A 17,013-nucleotide genomic window follows, 5' to 3' on the forward strand; every position below is an offset into this window, starting at 1 on the left:
CTGCTTGCACGTGTTAGCCTTTCGTATCATACAGGCAGCGCAGACTTAGAAATCCCGCCACCTGCTTACAACTATCCAGCCCTCGTGCTTCTGCAGACGCTCTGTGTCTGTACAGACATTTGAGTCACGGTCTCATGACCTTCCAATACAGCTTGATGGTCTGTCCTTAGCCTACAGCCTGGGATGCGGTTCTCACTCATTGTCCTCCCCTCGGGTGCCAGTTTCCTCCATCACTGTGGTGGAAGGTAAGCTTTATAACCATCCATTGGCTTGACAGTACTGGGCGGATCACCTGTCTGCGTCCGGGGATCCGAAGGAGACCTTGGCTCTTTTGCTCACGGTGCACCCTTTCTCCGTGATGAGTCGCTTTGGATGAGAAGCTTGCCAGAGGCGAGGGTTCTCAGAGTTGAGCACATTTCCTGGGCATCTGTGAGAACCTCGTTGGTTCCACTCAGACAGCATTGACATTCATGCATGTGCAGCCTCTGCCTTTGCTTGAGTTTGCTGAGCTTTGGGACGTGATTTCTTCCCGCACGTGCTGTGCCTAAATCTCTGCTGTGTCTTTCCGGCAGTCCCGTTTCCTGTCTCCTGCTGGTAACTACAGGGCTTCCAGCAGCCCTGTGGGGATCGGGTCCTGGTGTTCTTCCCTGCGGTGCCCTCTTCCTCACCCCGAATGACCTCAGTCATTCCTCAGTCTAGGAAGCTAGAACTAGCTTCCTTCTAGTTCAGGGTTCGTTTCAGACTGCCCTTAAGGTCCAGGTCGGAGTGGTGCCTTTTGTGCTGAGGGCTGACCACTGTACAGCATTCGTCTCTGTGCAAATTGCACAGGTGAATTTCACCAGGTGAAACTGCACACTGCAGTTGCCCTGTCTTCAGAGTCAGCCCACCTGTCTCTGCCTCGGCTGCCCCTGCTCTCCTTCCTCCTACCCTCTCCTTGCCTCCCCCTCCCTTGTCTTCTTCCTGTCCCTCCCTCCCACTTTCCTTCCAGCTCTCTTTGTCTTCGTCTCCCTCCTCTCCATCACTACTGCCTCCCCCTGTCTCCGCCGGTCTTCCTTGTAATAGGTGCCCCTCTGTCTCTTCTTGTCTTGCTCCTCCTCCCTGTCAGTCCCGCCAATCTCCCTGGGACTCTCCCTCTCCAGGCCGGTCTTCCCCTCCACTCGTCCTTCCTTCATCTGCTTGCACGTGTCTCTCTCTCTCCCTCTATAGCTCCCTCTCTCTGTGTGTCTCTTTCTCGCTGTCTCTCTCAGTGGACCTTCTGTGTCTGGGTGCATGCTTCTTCAGAATTCTCGTTGGCGCCTGGGAAATGTGAAGGGAACTCGTCTGCTATCGTGTGTACTAGTGAAAGCAGGCACGGGGCTTTCTCAGAGACAGACACAGACAAGTTTGCAATACTCGGTGAAGGGCCCCCTAAGTGCCCTGCTTGGTTGGAGTCGTCCTTCTTTTAGTGGAAGGTTAGATTTCCGGACCGGAGCAAACTGCTAAATCCTACTACCCCACCTCCCTGGCCCTCTGCACGGAGATCAGTAGGGCACCAGTGGCAGATGGGGCTCTGGGGTTGTTCTTTGCTCTGATTTGCAGTGCAGTGAGGTCTACTGAGCTGCTTTCTGGCAGGGACACGGCACTGGGGTGGATCTAGGGTGGGTGTCACCGGTTCTGGGTGGGCACCCACCTTACCGCTGCCCTCAGCCTGACGGCCAGGGAGGAGAAACCGTGCGGACGGCCATGTGGCCCCAGTAGGCGCGACACCTAAGGACTTCTCCAGGCCTTGCCCCAGCTTCATGAAGAAGGGGCAAGGGACGGAGCATGCAGTGGCTCACGGCGTGGACGTTCCTGTGCTGAATGCTCTGGTGCCCGTACTGAGGCCTCTGGGGAAAGGGTGTACAAGCGACCACAGATTGTGTGATACCGGGGACCTCGCAAGTCAGGCCTGGAAGGTGACAGCGCTGAAGAGGACATGCGGCAAAACGGGGCTCACGCTGGTGGCTGGGCACTTGCTCCAGAGCCCGGACCGGCCGCTGGCGCGCGCTTGCTGGCCACCAGCACCCTGTCTTGCTGTCTTGCAACTCATTGTTCCGCGAAGCTGGCCAGCGGGCCTGACCTGCCCTGGAACCACTTCGCCCCAGGCCGCATGCGCCCACTCTTCACTGCCTCTGTCTCGGCCCCTCCTCCACAGCAGCCACAGCCAATGCGGAGTCCTCAAATCCCAGAGCCTGTGCGCCTGCGCCCAACTTGGGCGGGCTGAGGCGGGAGGCAGCAGGGAGCTAAAGGTCTTGCGGCCAAGGCTCCCCCCACCGGCTGCCATTTCCCTGTCCTTGTCCTGAGGCTGCCCTAGCTACACTGGGGCCGGGGCGGAGAGTCATGGCCAGCGTGTCGCGGTCCGGAAAAAGCAGCGATTCCCGTCGACCCTGGACCCTGATCGTCCCGGATGAGAAAGGTCGAGAGTCCCGGACCCGCGGGAGTGCAGGGGCGCTGGAGGGCGTGGGTTGGCCGCAGTCCCCAGGTTCAGGGGCGGCAAGCGCCCATCGTGTGCAGGAAGCCCAGGCCGGGTGTGAGATACAGGTGGCAAGCCCAGCGGAGGAATTGGTGCTGATATTGGATGACGGAATGGTGGCGGCTGAGGTGGTGATCGGGGAGGAGGAAGAGGACGGCGGGGGGGCGACCGAGGAAGAGGTGGCTGGAGAGGAGAATTCTGAGGAAGCCAAGCCAGAAGCAGAGGACATGCACGAGGAGGAGGAGGTGGAAGTTGAGAGACAGCAGCAGGAGGAGATTCAGGAGCAAGAGGAGAAGCGCGAGGCAGATGCAGAGGCGGAGGAGGGGCCCCCGCTCTCACAGGAGCTGCAGCAGCCAGAGCCAGCGCTGCGTCCTGCCTCAGCCCAGGACCCACTGGCAGTGCTGGAGCGTCTTCAGCTGGAGATCAGCGCTGGGAATGCCCAGGATTCCAGGGCCTTACGGCGGCTGAAGCGCAGGATTCTTCGGAGGCGGATTTCTCACCTGGATCACAGAAGGGCCGTCATCAAGCACATCCCTGGCTTCTGGGCCCAGGCGGTATCCTTCCTTGTGCTGGTGGGTGATGGCGGGGGCTGTTGTGCAGGAGGGCTGGGCACTGAGAGCAGGGTGCCTCAGGGCGATGGCCCCGAGGGAGGAGAGCTGGGGAATGGTCCCTGGCCCTGGGTTGGTGTGGTCTGGGATCCAGTGTAAGGCCTTGCACAGGGGCGGTTGTTGGGCACGGGGGGACCCGGGGACTTGGAGCTGCTTCCTCTTGGTCTCCGCCAACATTGGCCTGCAGGCTGCTCTCAAACATTATTTGCGGACGCGAGTCATGTGTCCCCATGCTACCAGAGCTAGGGTAGCACAAAGCAGCCTTCACTCAGAGCAGATAAAGCAAGGAAATATTTCGCTGCAAAATGGGAGAGTTACACAGGCCGCACACCCACCTTCACATTCACAGGCTGTGCACGGTTTCTTAGCAGTTCCGTCAAAGGAGAGCTTTTCAGACACACACTCATGGCCTTTAGTGGAAGCACGCCACGCCCCTTTGCCAGACAGTAGGACGACTCAGACCCACTCCGAACGGGGTACAAGCTGCCTGCACAGACCCTGACATACACACACACACACACACACACACACACACACACACACACACACACACAGGATTCTCTCCTGGTATGTCCACCGCTGCTTCCCTCTCTGTCCTCAGGCTCCGGCTGGGTCCCACCCATGTCTTTCTCTCCGGACTGGCTGTGTCACTGTGTCTATTTCTTTTCCCTCCTCGGCCCTCCTCGTCCGTGCTTCTTGATCTCTTTCTCCCTCCCACACCCTCCGCTTGCATCGTAAGTGGGCAGTCGGGTTCCTGTAAGCCATGTTCTTCCATCTGCACTCAGAAGGCTGGTGACAACCTAGGTCTTCACGGGAATATGCCAAGAAACCCAGCCGTGAGGAGGGGTCAGTGCACAGGCCGACATCCCAAGCTATGATGGGCTGCTGGCAGCCCACACAGGTCAGATATAGGAAGGAACTGTGAGGAGTGCAGGCAGTGGAGTCTCTCCCTGCTGTGTGCAGACAGCGTGGGAGGTACAGGAAGCCAACGGACTGCCCAATGTCGATGGGGTCTGATGCATTTGCAGAGGCTGAGGAGTGTGGGGACTAGTGTTTCCTGGTGTTTCTGCAAATGCCATGATCCCGTCCTTTGCTCTTAGCCTGGGAGGTTTGGAGGGGGTGTGTGTCTGTTTCCACAGCATCTGAAGGCACAGCTCCTTGACACAGCACAGATTCTGAATCACCCCCAGTTGTCGGCCATGATGGGTGCCCAGGACAAAGACGTGCTCAGCTACGTGGTCGACTTGGAGGTCAGACCGGGGAGGCTGTGGCTGGGGGCCGTCCCGTCGGGTGTGGGATTTGGGCGGGAGAGGGTGAGGCAAAGGTGCTCACCCTCACAGCCAGGCAAGTAGCTCGGGAGCCCGAGGGAGGACACTTGCCCCCTCCTGTCCCATTGCTCACGGCAGGTGGAAGAAGTGGGCCATCCCAAGTACCGCTGCAGAGTGATGTTTTTCTTTGGGGCCAACCCGTACTTCCGGAACCCAGTGATCATTAAGGAGTATCAGCTTAGCTTTGCTGGTAGGGTGTGGGTCCCATGATGGTGCGGGGCAGGGGGTGAGGAGCATGAATCAGGGGCATGCGGGAGGGCGACGGGGAGGGGGAGGTGGGTGGGGAGGAGGCCATCAGGTTGCTCCTCAAATCCTCTCTTCCTGCAGGCTACAGGGCATCGCATTCCACTCCAGTCCAGTGGTTCTGGGATTATGAACGTGGAGCTCCCAGTCGCAGGCATGACCCCACCAGCCTTAACTTGTTCAACTGGCTGTGTGAGCACAGCTGCCCAGGGGCGAACAGGATTGCCGAGGTGGGGCCCCTGAGGCCTTCGTCAGCAGTGGGAATGTGGGTGGCCCCCGGCCAGAGAGGAGAATGGGCTATGCCCAATGTGGTGCCGGCCTGTGTCCCCTTCCAGATCATCATCGAGGACCTGTGGCCCAATCCCCTGCAGTACTACCTGAGGGAGGAAGGGACCAGAAGACAGTGATCTGACGTGCGCACGTGTCGGTGAGAACCCCAGTATGCGGTGTGTTGACCTGTGTGTTGTATGGGCAAGGGAACGTGGGCCAGACATTGGCTTGGAAATGGAAGGTCCGCCGAGACAGGGACACAGGTAGCATGGGGAGAGGGTGGGAGGATGACAGGGGACCTGCACAGACTCAGCTGCAAACACACAGAGGGTCGAAGCCTGCAAACCAAATGCAGTTGTGCTGTGGGCTGGGGCTTTGGAGAGCAACTCAGGACGAGCAATGCTTCTCCACCACAAATGCTCCCCGTGGATGTCCGCCCTCTCCCGGACTTCCCCCTGCTCCTTCAGTCTGGATTTGCCTGCCAGTCTTTGGGTCAGGAGCTGACGTGTCCCCAGACGCCACTGTGGTGAGAATCTCGCACTTCCTTCCATGTGCCCCACCACGCCATGTCCTCGCGCAACCTCACAGCCATTCTTAGAACTGGTCCAAGGCCATTGGGGGCTGGAAATGAATCCCTGGGTGAGAAAGCAAGGGGGATCGCAAAAGGGCGAGGCACAAGAGTGACACCAGCTGGGAAGTATTTGCCAATATCCCGTATCATTCTTGGTGTCTGTTGCGTGGGGGTGTGTGTGTGAGCGTGTACGCAAATGTGTCTGCGTGTGCCCACATGAGTCAGGGGCTCTGCATCTGTGTGGGGTGAATGCGCAGAGCTTCTATCTTTGCCCATGCAGAAACAATGGAGGACACCACGAGTGCTGGAAGAGATGGGTGGATGAGTCTCCTGTCTTCTACGTGCCCCGGAGAGAATTGAGGAAGAGATAACGTGTGGCAGCCTTGAAGAGTTTCCATGATGTTTATGTGGACACATACAGGACGTTGAAAACCCTTCTGTTTGTGTGTGTGTGTGTGTGTGTGTGTGTGTGTGTGTGTGTGTGTGTGTGTGTATGTGTTTATGGGGACCTCAGGAGGGACGACGAGATCGGGACCTGAGTGTGACTGTCCTAGCCACTGCCCGGGTGATTCTGTGTGTGCAGGAGAGGTGCAGTCCTGGTGTGGGGCAGGTGTTGCCATGTGCACTGAGGCCTGCTTTCTTGGGCAGGCAGAGCCTGGAAAGAGGAGGAGGAAGAGACAGACCTGTTATTTGGAGACCTGTTGTATAGACCAAAGCCGAAAGGCAGGGAAGGGGATTGCACAGTGGGACCAAATTGGTCCATTGGGTCCTGGTACAGTGTGGCCAGGCCTTGGTGGGATTCAGCCAGGACCGTTGCTCCCAGAAGGGTGTCCTGTCCTTGGTGAGATAGAATCCAGGGAGCAAAGCCTCCAGTCAGGATCAGAGCTAAGGCCCCGTGTCCCCGGAGAACTCAGGAGTAGGCAAGCTTCTCACAGTCGATGCCAGTATACCTTGCTGCTGCCTCCCACACCCGGGGCCCCTTTGACCCCGAGCCCTGTCCTCAGACAGTGGCTCAGGATGGGAGATGTGTGAGGGGAAGAGGCAGGTGTAGGTTGTGGGCAGCAGCGAGGCTTATGAGTGGGATTTCATGGAGAGAGTACGCGCGAGGGCGGAGATCCAGCGTGAGTTCCTGCGAGTGTGTGCGGGTGTCTGTGGCAAACTGGGCCTGAGATCCGTGGTGGTGCCGGCAGTGTGAGCGTGCATGTGTTCGTGCGATTGCGTAGCCGTGTGTCTCTGTGTGTGCAGGAGTGGGTGTGTAGCCGCTGGAGAGACAAGGAGAGACACATGGGTCTCTGTGGATGAGGTGCTTAGGTGGGACAGTCAGGTGCCAGAATACAAGAGTGCAGTCCCTTCCCTCCTGAGTCCTGATGGTAATCGGCAGGATGGGTGCAATCGTTGCTGTGCCAGCGGGCTCAAGTCAGGATGCAAAAGGGAAATTGGTGCAAGGTCAAGAGGGGGGCCGAGGGGAGGAAAGCCTGTGCCCAGTGGCCAGTGGACCACTTGTGAGTGAGTGTGCTTGTGTGTGTGTTAGTGTGTGTCTATGTGGGAGTGAGTGTGTGTGTGTGTGTGTGTGTGTGTGTGTGTGTCTGTGTGTGTGTGTGTTGCGTTGCCCTGGTGGGCCTACAGTAGCAAATACGTAGGGGCTACATGGTTGTGCCCAGGCTTTGTGCACAGAGTAGCTAGGGAACACAACCTGTCAGGCTACGTGGTGTGCAGGGGGCGTAGGTATTTCCCTGGAGGGAGCCGTCCAGCAAGAATGTCTGCTCTTGGCAGACGTGCCATGTTTTGTCACGAGTCAGCTCTTCCTCGGGGCTCTCCTCTCTGCTTCCTGTGCACCAGGCCCAGGGAAAGGGAGGAGCTTGGACCCTAGACCTCAGGTGACTTGAGACCCCCAGGGGTGCCATACAGGATGGTGTGTGGGGATCCGTGTGTGGATGGGCAGGTGAGCAGCCTGCCAGCTGCTCTCTGAGGGGACAGTTCCTTGCCAGCAACACCTCTCCCCGCAGCACAAGATCACCACTGTCGCTGCAGCTGGGCTGGGGACATGTCAAGGTGTGTCCCAGAACTCTGTTCCCCTTGCACGTAAGGGGTGCCAGAATGAGCCTCTCAGTCCCTGTGCGGGCGACCCTGATTAGCCTCAGACTTTGTCGATTCCTGGCCTCACGAAAATGGGGAACTGGGTTCCTTTCTCAGCGTCTCAGCGGTTGCATGTCGACGGAGGATGCTGTGGACAGTGTGGTCAGGATTCTGACCGGGCTCCACCTGCCCCGCCCCAAACCGCAGTGGGCAGCACGTGGCCCACTCTGTGTGTGCTTTGGGGAATCTAAAGCCTTACAGCCCCTCCCGTATTCTTCTCAGGTGGTGGAGGTTCAAAGGGGCCTAGGGAGGAACACTGGTCCCGGTCTGCTGCCGGCTGTGCCCACAGGTGTGCGTGCCCAGCTCCTTGACGCTGAAGCTGCAAGGCTTTGCACTGCCCCCAAAGCCCCATCCCTAGGATTTGCATGTGGGCCAGATGGAAGTGAAGTCCCAGTGACCCTGCGGGATCACAGCGGGTGGTCTCGTCTGTGCCTGGCTACCCGCCTACCTGCCTTCCACATAGCCCGTTGCCCCCATACAGGGCTTTCGGTAAACACGCGGCCACCATCCAGCATGAGAGGGAAGGCTGGACGGTGTCCCAGTACCGCTGGTCATGTGTTGGCTGCTGCCAGCTGACAGCATGGAGACCCCATGGCCCGGTGGAGGACGTCCGACCTGTCCTACAAGGAATTGGGGACGACTGTAGGGATGCATCAGGTCCCATGCAGTAACCTAGCCCTGACCTTATCTGCCTAGCGGGTGTTCGAAGCGCCTTTGGGTCCCAGGCCTGGCATGTGTGTCGGTGAGCTTCCTCCTGGATGGCACTGCCGACACAGGGCTGGCTGGTCAGGGGTCGCGTGTGAGGCCCGTTGGGGCCCGGCCTCTAGGTCCGATACTGCTGTAGGTGTTGTTGAAAAGACAGAGCACAATATGATCGTCCCTTGGGTGTCGCTGCACTGGGGATCCTGTCGCTGCTCCCAGGTTCCCACTACCAGGTCTCCCCGGGAGGCCTGGGAGGTTGCCAGGCTCCTTTTGCAGGGACACAAAGGCTTGTCAGGGCCCATGCCTCAGGGTCCGGTGCTCATTGCGGATGACTTGGGGGCAGTGCGAGAGCTATTGCTCCCGTTCTTAGGGGAGATTGCGGTGGTCTTAAGGGACAAAGATGTGCCTGGAGAAGAGAAGGATGACCAGAGGAAGCATTAAAGGAGGAGGAGAAGGGCGATGAGGAGTTGGAGGAAGAGGATTGGGAGGCGTTAGAGCAGGAGGAGAAGGAGTGAATGATTGGGTGCAGGAGAGGGAACAAGTGGAGGAGGAGGATGTCCAGGATGAGGAGGAGCACGAGCCAAAGGAGTAGGAGCGGCTGCGGAAGGATGTTGAGGAGGGCGAGATCAGAGGGAAGAGGATGAGGAGAAAAGATAGAGCCAGGGTGGAAGAGCATGAGTAGAAGTGTAGGAGCAGAAGGAGGAAGAGCCCGAGGAGGAAAAGGTGGAGGGAGAGGAGGAGCGGGAAGAGTTGGAGGAAGAGGATTGGGTGGGGTTAGAAGAAGAGGAGGAGGAGAAGGAGTAGGGAATGACTGGGTGCAGGAGAAGGACAAATGGAAGAGGATGATGTCGAGCACCAGGAAGAGGAGGATCGCGAGCCAAAGGAGCAGGAGCAGCTGGAGGAGGGAGTTGACTAGGACGAGAGCAGAGGGAAGAAGAGGTGAAAGGTCAGAGGTAGGGCAGGAAGGGCAGTAGCAGGAGAGGACCTGGAGAAGGAGGAAGAGTCCTAGGAGGAAGAGTTGGAGGAGGAGGAAGAGGTGAAGGACGAGGACGAGGAGGATCAGATACAGGAAGAGGATTGGGAGGAGTTACAGGAGGAGGAGGAGGAGGAAGACGAGTGAATGATCGGGTGCAGGCGAGGGAAGAAGTGGAGGAGGAGGAAGTCCAGGACGAGCAAGAGGAGCAGCAGGAGTCGAAGAGCAGTAGTAGCTGGGGAGGAAATTGAGGAGGACGTGAGCAGAGGGAAGAAGACGAGGAGGAGGAAAGGTAGAGCCAGGGCTGGAAGCGCAGTAGCTGCAGAGGGGGAGCAGAAGGATGAAGAGGCCCGAGGCTAAGACTTCCAATACTGTGTTGAGTAACAGCGGAGGGGGTGGACATTCCTGTCTCGTTCCTGACTTGAGCTGAGAGCTTTTGCTCATTGAGATGATATTCACGTTGGGTCGTTCATACATGGCTTTATGACCTCGATGTGTGCTCCTTCTATCCCTACTTTCCTGAGGGTTTTTTTTTTTTTTACCAGGAAAGGATGCTGTATTTTGTCCAACACTCTGTCTGGATCGAGTGAGAGGATCCTGTGGTTCTCGTCTTTTCTTTGGTTGATGTGAGGAATCCTGTTAATTGTTTTGCGGATGCTGAACCAGCCCTGCATCCCAGGTGCAAATCCCACTGGGTCGTGGTGAATAACATTTTAATGTATTGTTGGATCCGAGTGTCTGATATCTTGTTGAGGAGTTTTGCATCCATGTGCATCAGGGAAATTGGTCTATAGTTCTCCTTTTTAGTGGGGTCTCTTTCCGGTTTTGGAATCAAGGTAACGCTGGCTTCATAGAAAGAGGTTGGAAGTTTCCTTCCATTTCTATTGTGGGAACAGCTTCAAGAGAATAAGTGTTAACTCTTCCTTAAATGTTTGCTGGCACTCCCCTGGAAAGCCATCCGGCCCCGCAGTCTTCTTCCTTCAGCAGGTTTTTCGTTACTAACTTGATTTCTTTACTGGTGATGGGTCTGTTCAGATTTTCCTTTTCTTCCTCTTTCAGCTTTGGTAGTGTAAATGTTTCTAGGAATTTGTCCATTTCTTCCAGATTGCCCATTTTATTGGCAAATAATTGCTCCTAATATGCTCTTCTTATTGTTTGCCTTTCTGCTGTGTTGCTTGTGATCTCTCCTCTTTCATTCTTGCGTTTATTGATTTGGGCCGTTTCCTTTTTCTGTTTCATCAAACTGATGACTGGCTTATCAATTTTGTTAACTCCTTCAAAGAAGCAGCTTCTGGGCTCATTGATCTGTTCTCCTATTTTGGTTGGTTGGTTGGTTGGTTGGTTGGTTGGTTGGTTGGTTGGTTTGAGGTTGTTTTTGTTTTTGGTTTGTTTCATTTTTGGTTTCAATAGCGTTAATTTCCGCTAACGATTGTTATTTTCTGCCTTCTGAATGTGTTGGGTTTCATATGGTGTTCTTTTTACAGCCTCTTAAGGCGTAAGGTGAGGTTGTGTCTCTGAGACCTTTCTTTCTTCTTTAGGAAGACCTGACTTGCTAGATAGGTCCTCTTATTACACACCCTGGTGCGTCCCAGGGGTTTTGGGTTGTGGTGTTATCAGTAACTTCCATATACATTTTCATTGACTTCCGTATACTTTGTATATCCTCTTTAAACCCTTGGTTAGCCCATTCAGTCTTTAGTAGGATGTTCTTCAGTCTCCCAGTATTTGTGACCTTTCCAAATTGTTTCTTGTAGTTGATTTCGAGTCTCGTAGTGTTGTGGTCTGAAAATGTGCACGGTGTGACCTCGATCTCTTTGAACTTCCTTAGGGTTGACTTTTTCCGCCAGGAAATGATCTATAGAGGAGAATATTCCATGAGCACTGGAGAAGAATGTATGTTCTGCTGCTTTATTATGAAATGTTCTGAAGATATCTGTGCAGCCCATCATGTCCAGTGTGTCCTTCAACGCCCCCGTTTGCTTGTTGAGTTTTTGTTTAGATTATCTGTGTATTGCAGCAAGTGGGGAGTTGATGTCTCCTCCTATGATGGCATTACTAAGAATGAGGTTCCTTATGTTTGTGATTAACTGATTTGTATATTTGGTTGCTCTCAAATACACCACATAAATGTTTTCAATTGCTAGGTCTTCTTGGTGGATAGACCCCTCGATTATGACATCATGCCCTTGTGCATCACTTGACACAGTCTTTACATTAACGTCTGGATTGTCTGATAGAAGTATGGCTACTTTGGCTTTGTTTGGTTGACGGTTAGCATGACAGATGATTCTCCATCCCCTTATTTTCACTCTGAAGTTGTTTTCACATCTAAAGTGGGTCTCCGGTAAACAGCATATCGATGCAACTTGTTCTCTCATCCATTCTGTTCCCCTGTGTGTTTTGATTGGAGCATTGAGTCCACTGACGTTTAAAGTGAGTACTGAAAGATATGAATTTATGGCCATTATCTTGTTTGAAGGGTTGCAGGATAAAATATCTATATATCTTTATATCTATATCTATATCTACGTCTCCATCTCCATCTATATGTATATGTATGTGTATGTGTATATGTATATTTATATATATGTATATGTATATGTATATCTATATGTATGTGTATATGTATGTGTATGTGTATATGTATACGTATTGTATAACTATATCTATATATCTATATCTATATCAATATCTATATATCTCTATATATCTTTATATATCTAATTCTATATCTATTTCTAAAGATAAATATAAAAAGTATAAATATAAACAGGTAAATAGGTAGGTAGATAGATAGATAGATAGATAGATAGATATGAATTTCCCTCTGAGTGTCCCCCCTTAAAAATTGCATGCAGGTCTGATTTAGCGGTCACAAACTCCTTTAAATTTTGTTTGTCCAGGGGCGCCTGGGTGGCGCAGTCGGTTAAGCGTCCGACTTCAGCCAGGTCACGATCTCGCGGTCTGTGAGTTCGAGCCCCGCGTCGGGCTCTGTGCTGACAGCTTGGAGCCTGGAGCCTGTTTCAGATTCTGTGTCTCCCTCTCTCTCTGCCCCTCCCCCGTTCATGCTCTGTCTCTCTCTGTCCCAAAAATAAATAAAAAACATTGAAAAAAAATTTAAAAAAAAAATAAATTTTGTTTGTCTGGGAACCTTTTTCTCTGTTTCTATTTTGAATGACAGCCTTGCTGGATAAAGAATTCTTCACTGCGGATGTTTCTAATTCAGCACTTTGAACGTATCCTACCACTCCTTTCAGGCCTGCCAAGTTTCTCTGGATAGGTCTGCTGCAAACCTGATCTATCTTCTCTTGTAGTTTAGGGACTTGTTTCCCCTTGGTGCCTTCCTGATTCTCTTTGCCTGAGTACTTTGTGAGTTTGAATATGATATGCCTTGCTGAGGGTCAGTTTTTGTTGAATCTAATGGGGTCCTCGGTGCTTCCTGGATTTTGATGGTGTGTCTTTCCCCAGGTTAGCAAAATTTCCCACTATGATTTGCTCACATAACCTTTCTACCCCTATTTCTCGCTCTTCCTCCTCGGGACCCCTATGATTCTGATGTTGTTCCTTCTGCATGAGTCACTGATTTCTCCAATTCTTCAATCGTGCTCTTTTCCTTAATCTCCCTTGATTTTCCTGCTTCCATAGTCTCCATACGTTTGTCCTCTGAATCGCTGATTCTCTCTTCTGTCTCATCCATCTTTGACACCGCTGCATCCATCCGGCATTGCAGCTCAGTTATATCATTTTTAATTTCATTCTGGCCAGTTTTCACTTCATTTTTTCTCTGCACAAAGGGACTCTAATCTACATTGGACTGCAGCTAGTATTGTCATCATCGTGCTTCTAAATGCTGCTCCAGACATCTTGCTTGTACCTGTGTTGGTTGAATCCCTGGCTCTCGTTTCTTCATGCTCTTTCTTTCTGGGTGAATTCCTTCCTTTTGTCATTTGGAATGGAGAAAAGGAACTCATGAGGTGGAAAATTCAAATGAAATATTCAAAGTGTAAAATGTTAAAAGTAAAAACTTAAAAACACACACGTAAATAATGGAATGAATGATGCTAGATTCTAGGCATGTTTCATCTGGGTGTTGAAAGTGGTTTTGACACAGGGGAGAAAAAAAAAGTGGGAGTGGAGAAAAATTTAGAAAATACCAATAAAAATATTAAAAAGGGAAATGTCGTGAGAATTTGAAAACTCAATACACTGAAGTAGACTAAAAGGAGAAGATGGGAGTAAAATAGAATTTGTGAATATAGACACAAAAGGAAAGAATAATGTAGAAGAGTTTTAAAGAAAATTAGTAAAATTTCCACCTGCCCAGTCTCCTTTGCCTCTCCGCGCACAAAAGCACCTCCCTTCCTGCGCCTCCTCGCTCTCCAAGTTGACTTCTCCATGCCACGTACCTGCTGAATTCGGAGGTTCAGGATATGCAGATTGCTGTGCTAATCCCCCAGTCAGTTTCCTGGGTGGGTACGATGGTTTAGTGTTGGTCTGGCTGTATTTCATGCACACGAGACACTTAAGAAGCTTCCATGCTGTCTGCCATCTTGGCTCCTCCCCAAAGAGGTGAGATGTGTAGCACCAGTTCTCTGATATGAGACATCCCATAGGACAGTTGTGGTCGGTGACAAAGCGGAAAAGGGCATGTACCACACAGGGAGGTCACCCTGGAGGGGGAGGCAGAGAACCTGCTCCAGACCTGGGAGGGGAGGCAGGGGCTCCAATGCTGGAGCCACGCCCACCACCCTCCAGCTGATGGTTCCTGAACAGCAGCCAACTGTCTGGGTCTGGCCTGGAGCTCCTTCACCCCAAGGACCTGTGGTCAAAAAGTTCACTGCCCTGCCTCTGCCCCACCTCCACCACAGCCACAGCCACAGCCACAGCCACAGCCACAGCCACTGCAGTGTCCGAAGGGCCACGTGGACGTGGGCGTGCTTCCCAAAAGCTGGTGGGCTCCAGAAGGAGGCAGCAGGCATTTAAAAACCTTGGGCCTCGACACTCCACCTGCCGGGCCTAGTCTGGAGCCTCATGCCTCAAGTTCCCACCCCTTGTGCTCTATGGCCCTAGCCTGAGGATGGGCTAAGGCCCCAAAGCAAGGGAGTCATGTTCCGGAAAACGCTGAGATTCCTGAGAATACCGGGCCTCCATTCTGCTGGAAGAGGGCGTTCGAGAGTCCAGGCATCGTGGCAGCACGCCCGTCTCAGTCCCAGACAATTTCACTCATTCATACGCACGCGCACGCGCACGCACAGGCACAGGCACGGGCACACACACACACTCCCCCTCTGTGGCTGTCTCTAGTTGTGACTTACTCTCCTTCCTCGGCCTCCTTCCATGTCCCTCTGGCCTCTGTCTGTCTCTGAGTCCCTGTGATCATTTTCTTTAGGGAACGCTTCCTCCCTCCCACACCTCCATCTCTCTTTCTCTGTCTCTGTCCTGTCCTGGGACAGTATCAGTGCATGTGGGTTTCCGTGAGCTGTGCATGTCCATATGGACGTAGTAGGCTGCTGATGGCACAGGGCTGCAGGGGAACGCACAAAGGAACGCACAAGTACCAGGGGTCAGAGCACATCCAGACCTCCTAAGCCGTGACTGCCTCCAGGCAGCCCACACAAGCTGGGTATGCATGTGAACTGAGAAAGGTCAGTCCCTTGGCCCTTGCCCTGTAGGTTGTAGCCAGCTGGGAGGTACTGAGACCCAAGGGACTCCCCAGTGTTGAGAGGGTCTGAAGAAAGGGCAGGAGCCGAGGAAGCAGGGAACCTAGTCGTAGCTGGTGTTTCTCCACCTGCCATGTTGCAGTGCCATTGGTACTGGAAGGTTGGTATCAGGTGTGGCTCTCTTTCCTTGGCATCTCAATGCAAGCTTCCGTGACCCAATGGAGGTCCTGAATCGGCCCTAGTTTTCAGCCAGGTTTGGGCCCCAGGACAAATGCATGTGCTGTGTGAGGGGGAAAAGCAAGTGTGAGTCGTGGGGAGGAGCTAGCTTCGTGAGTGGGATGTGGCAGAGGGCATGAGTGAGTGCACAGGTCCACTAGAGCGTGTCTGTGAATGTATTGTGGCTGGCGCCTGTGAGTACTTTTGCCTGGGCCTTAGCGTTTGTGCTGGCAGCGTGCGCGTGTCTGTGTCCACGTGCCGCGTGGCCGTGCATCTTTGTGCCTGAGTGAGTGTGCGTAGGCCATTGGCTAGCGAAGGAAAGAGACTGGGGGCTTTCCTGACTTGGTGAGTAAGGGGGAGGCTCCAGTGCCAAAGTGCAGCGAGTGCAATCCCTTCGCTCCTGGGATCGACACGGAGCTAGCTGATCACCTTTCATGACGGGAGGAAAGCCTGGACTTTGCCTGGGTCCGCTCATCCTGTGTTGCCTTGGCCAGGGGCAAGTTGGGGTTGGGCCTTCCATGGCGCAGTGGAGGAGGACCAAAGTTCCCTGCAAGGAAGTGGGCATTAGTGGAGGGAGGCAGCAGATAGCAAGAGTAAGTCTGGCCCTGCTCCTGGAGCGGCCTAGGGGATCATCGCAAGGCCTTGTGGTCCGAGCCTGGGGATGTGTCTCGGTGAACATCCTCCTGGATGACCCTGCAGAGACGGGCCTGGCTGGTCTAGAGTCCCTTGCGAAGTTGGGGCCCGGCCCCTGGGCCCCAATATTGTGGTAGGTGTTGGTCAAACTGAAAGGCATTGCCTGCTTGTCCCAGACAGTCCCTGCACCTGGGACCCAGATTTGCTCCCACGTTCCTGCCACGGGGTCTCCCAGCGATGCGTGGGAGTTTGACAGGCCCCATTTCTCTGGAGGGAGTGAGTTGCATAGGTCAGGTGCACCAGGGTCTGGGCCTGCTTTCCTGTCTTGCCCACCCCCTACGTCCTCTGCTGAGGGCAGCTTGAGGGCTCACCACTGGACCTGTTCCTCTCCCTTTCTGGGTAAGCGTTTGCCTCTCTGTCGGTCACACTGGCCACCCCCTCTCAGCCCCCTACCACCTGGTCAGCCTTCCCCCCATCCACCTGCGTGTCTATGCATTGCTGTCACCTGAAGCGGTGGTGTGCTGCCTCATATATCACAGCCACCCTGGAGCATTTCTGTACCCCGTATGTATCGTGACATAGCCCAATGAGTCTGGAGGAACCTCTTCTGTGTCACGGAAGCAACATGTTGGCCAGAGGGCCCGGCACACGAATTTGGAAATCCTAGAATCCCCCGCCTGCGGGGCAGCCTCCTGGTCCCATAAAGAGGTAGGGGAACACTGCACTCCACCAAAGGGAAAAGGCAATGCATGAGTGTGGTGCCTGGCCAGGCAATGCATCTCAAGCCTCCAATCGTGCAGTGGCTCTGTGTGGTGTGTGTGTGTGTGTGTGTGTGTGTGTGTGTATGTGTAGCTGGTGCTGTCTGACATAGACCGGCAGGGAGTCCACATCACCACTGCCCTGACAGGGAGGGAGACCACATCATTGCCCTCACTGCACACCGTCTGCAGCTTATTGCTTCCCCAAAGTGGTCATGTGGCTTCGTGTAGACCGTGGGGCGTGTCCCTCACTTGGGTCCCAACACTACATCCCCCAACCCCCTGAAACCTCTCGGAGACCCTTGAAATCATGCTGTCTGTGGCACAGGGGGACAGTGTTTTGAGTCAGCGCCCACGCTCATGGCAGCCTGCCGCCTAAGTGAGTGGTAAAGGAAATGGGAGCAGGATGAACAGACATATGGCC

General features: G+C 53.9%; 1 protein-coding gene across 1 annotated transcript; it reads left to right on the plus strand.

Moving 5' to 3' along the window:
- The first annotated feature begins 2,358 nt into the window (after positions 1–2,358).
- On the plus strand, positions 2,359–5,091 carry LOC131503443 (testis-specific Y-encoded protein 1-like). Its single transcript, XM_058714914.1, has 5 exons — positions 2,359–3,045; positions 4,272–4,349; positions 4,506–4,617; positions 4,755–4,900; positions 5,006–5,091. The coding sequence occupies exons 1-5, from the start codon at positions 2,359–2,361 to the stop codon at positions 5,075–5,077; spliced, it is 1,095 nt and encodes a 364-aa protein (XP_058570897.1). The 3' UTR covers positions 5,078–5,091.
- The last annotated feature ends 11,922 nt before the right edge of the window (positions 5,092–17,013 follow it).

The sequence above is a fragment of the Neofelis nebulosa genome, chromosome Y (assembly GCF_028018385.1).
Source record: "Neofelis nebulosa isolate mNeoNeb1 chromosome Y, mNeoNeb1.pri, whole genome shotgun sequence".
Taxonomy (NCBI): Eukaryota; Metazoa; Chordata; class Mammalia; order Carnivora; family Felidae; genus Neofelis; species Neofelis nebulosa.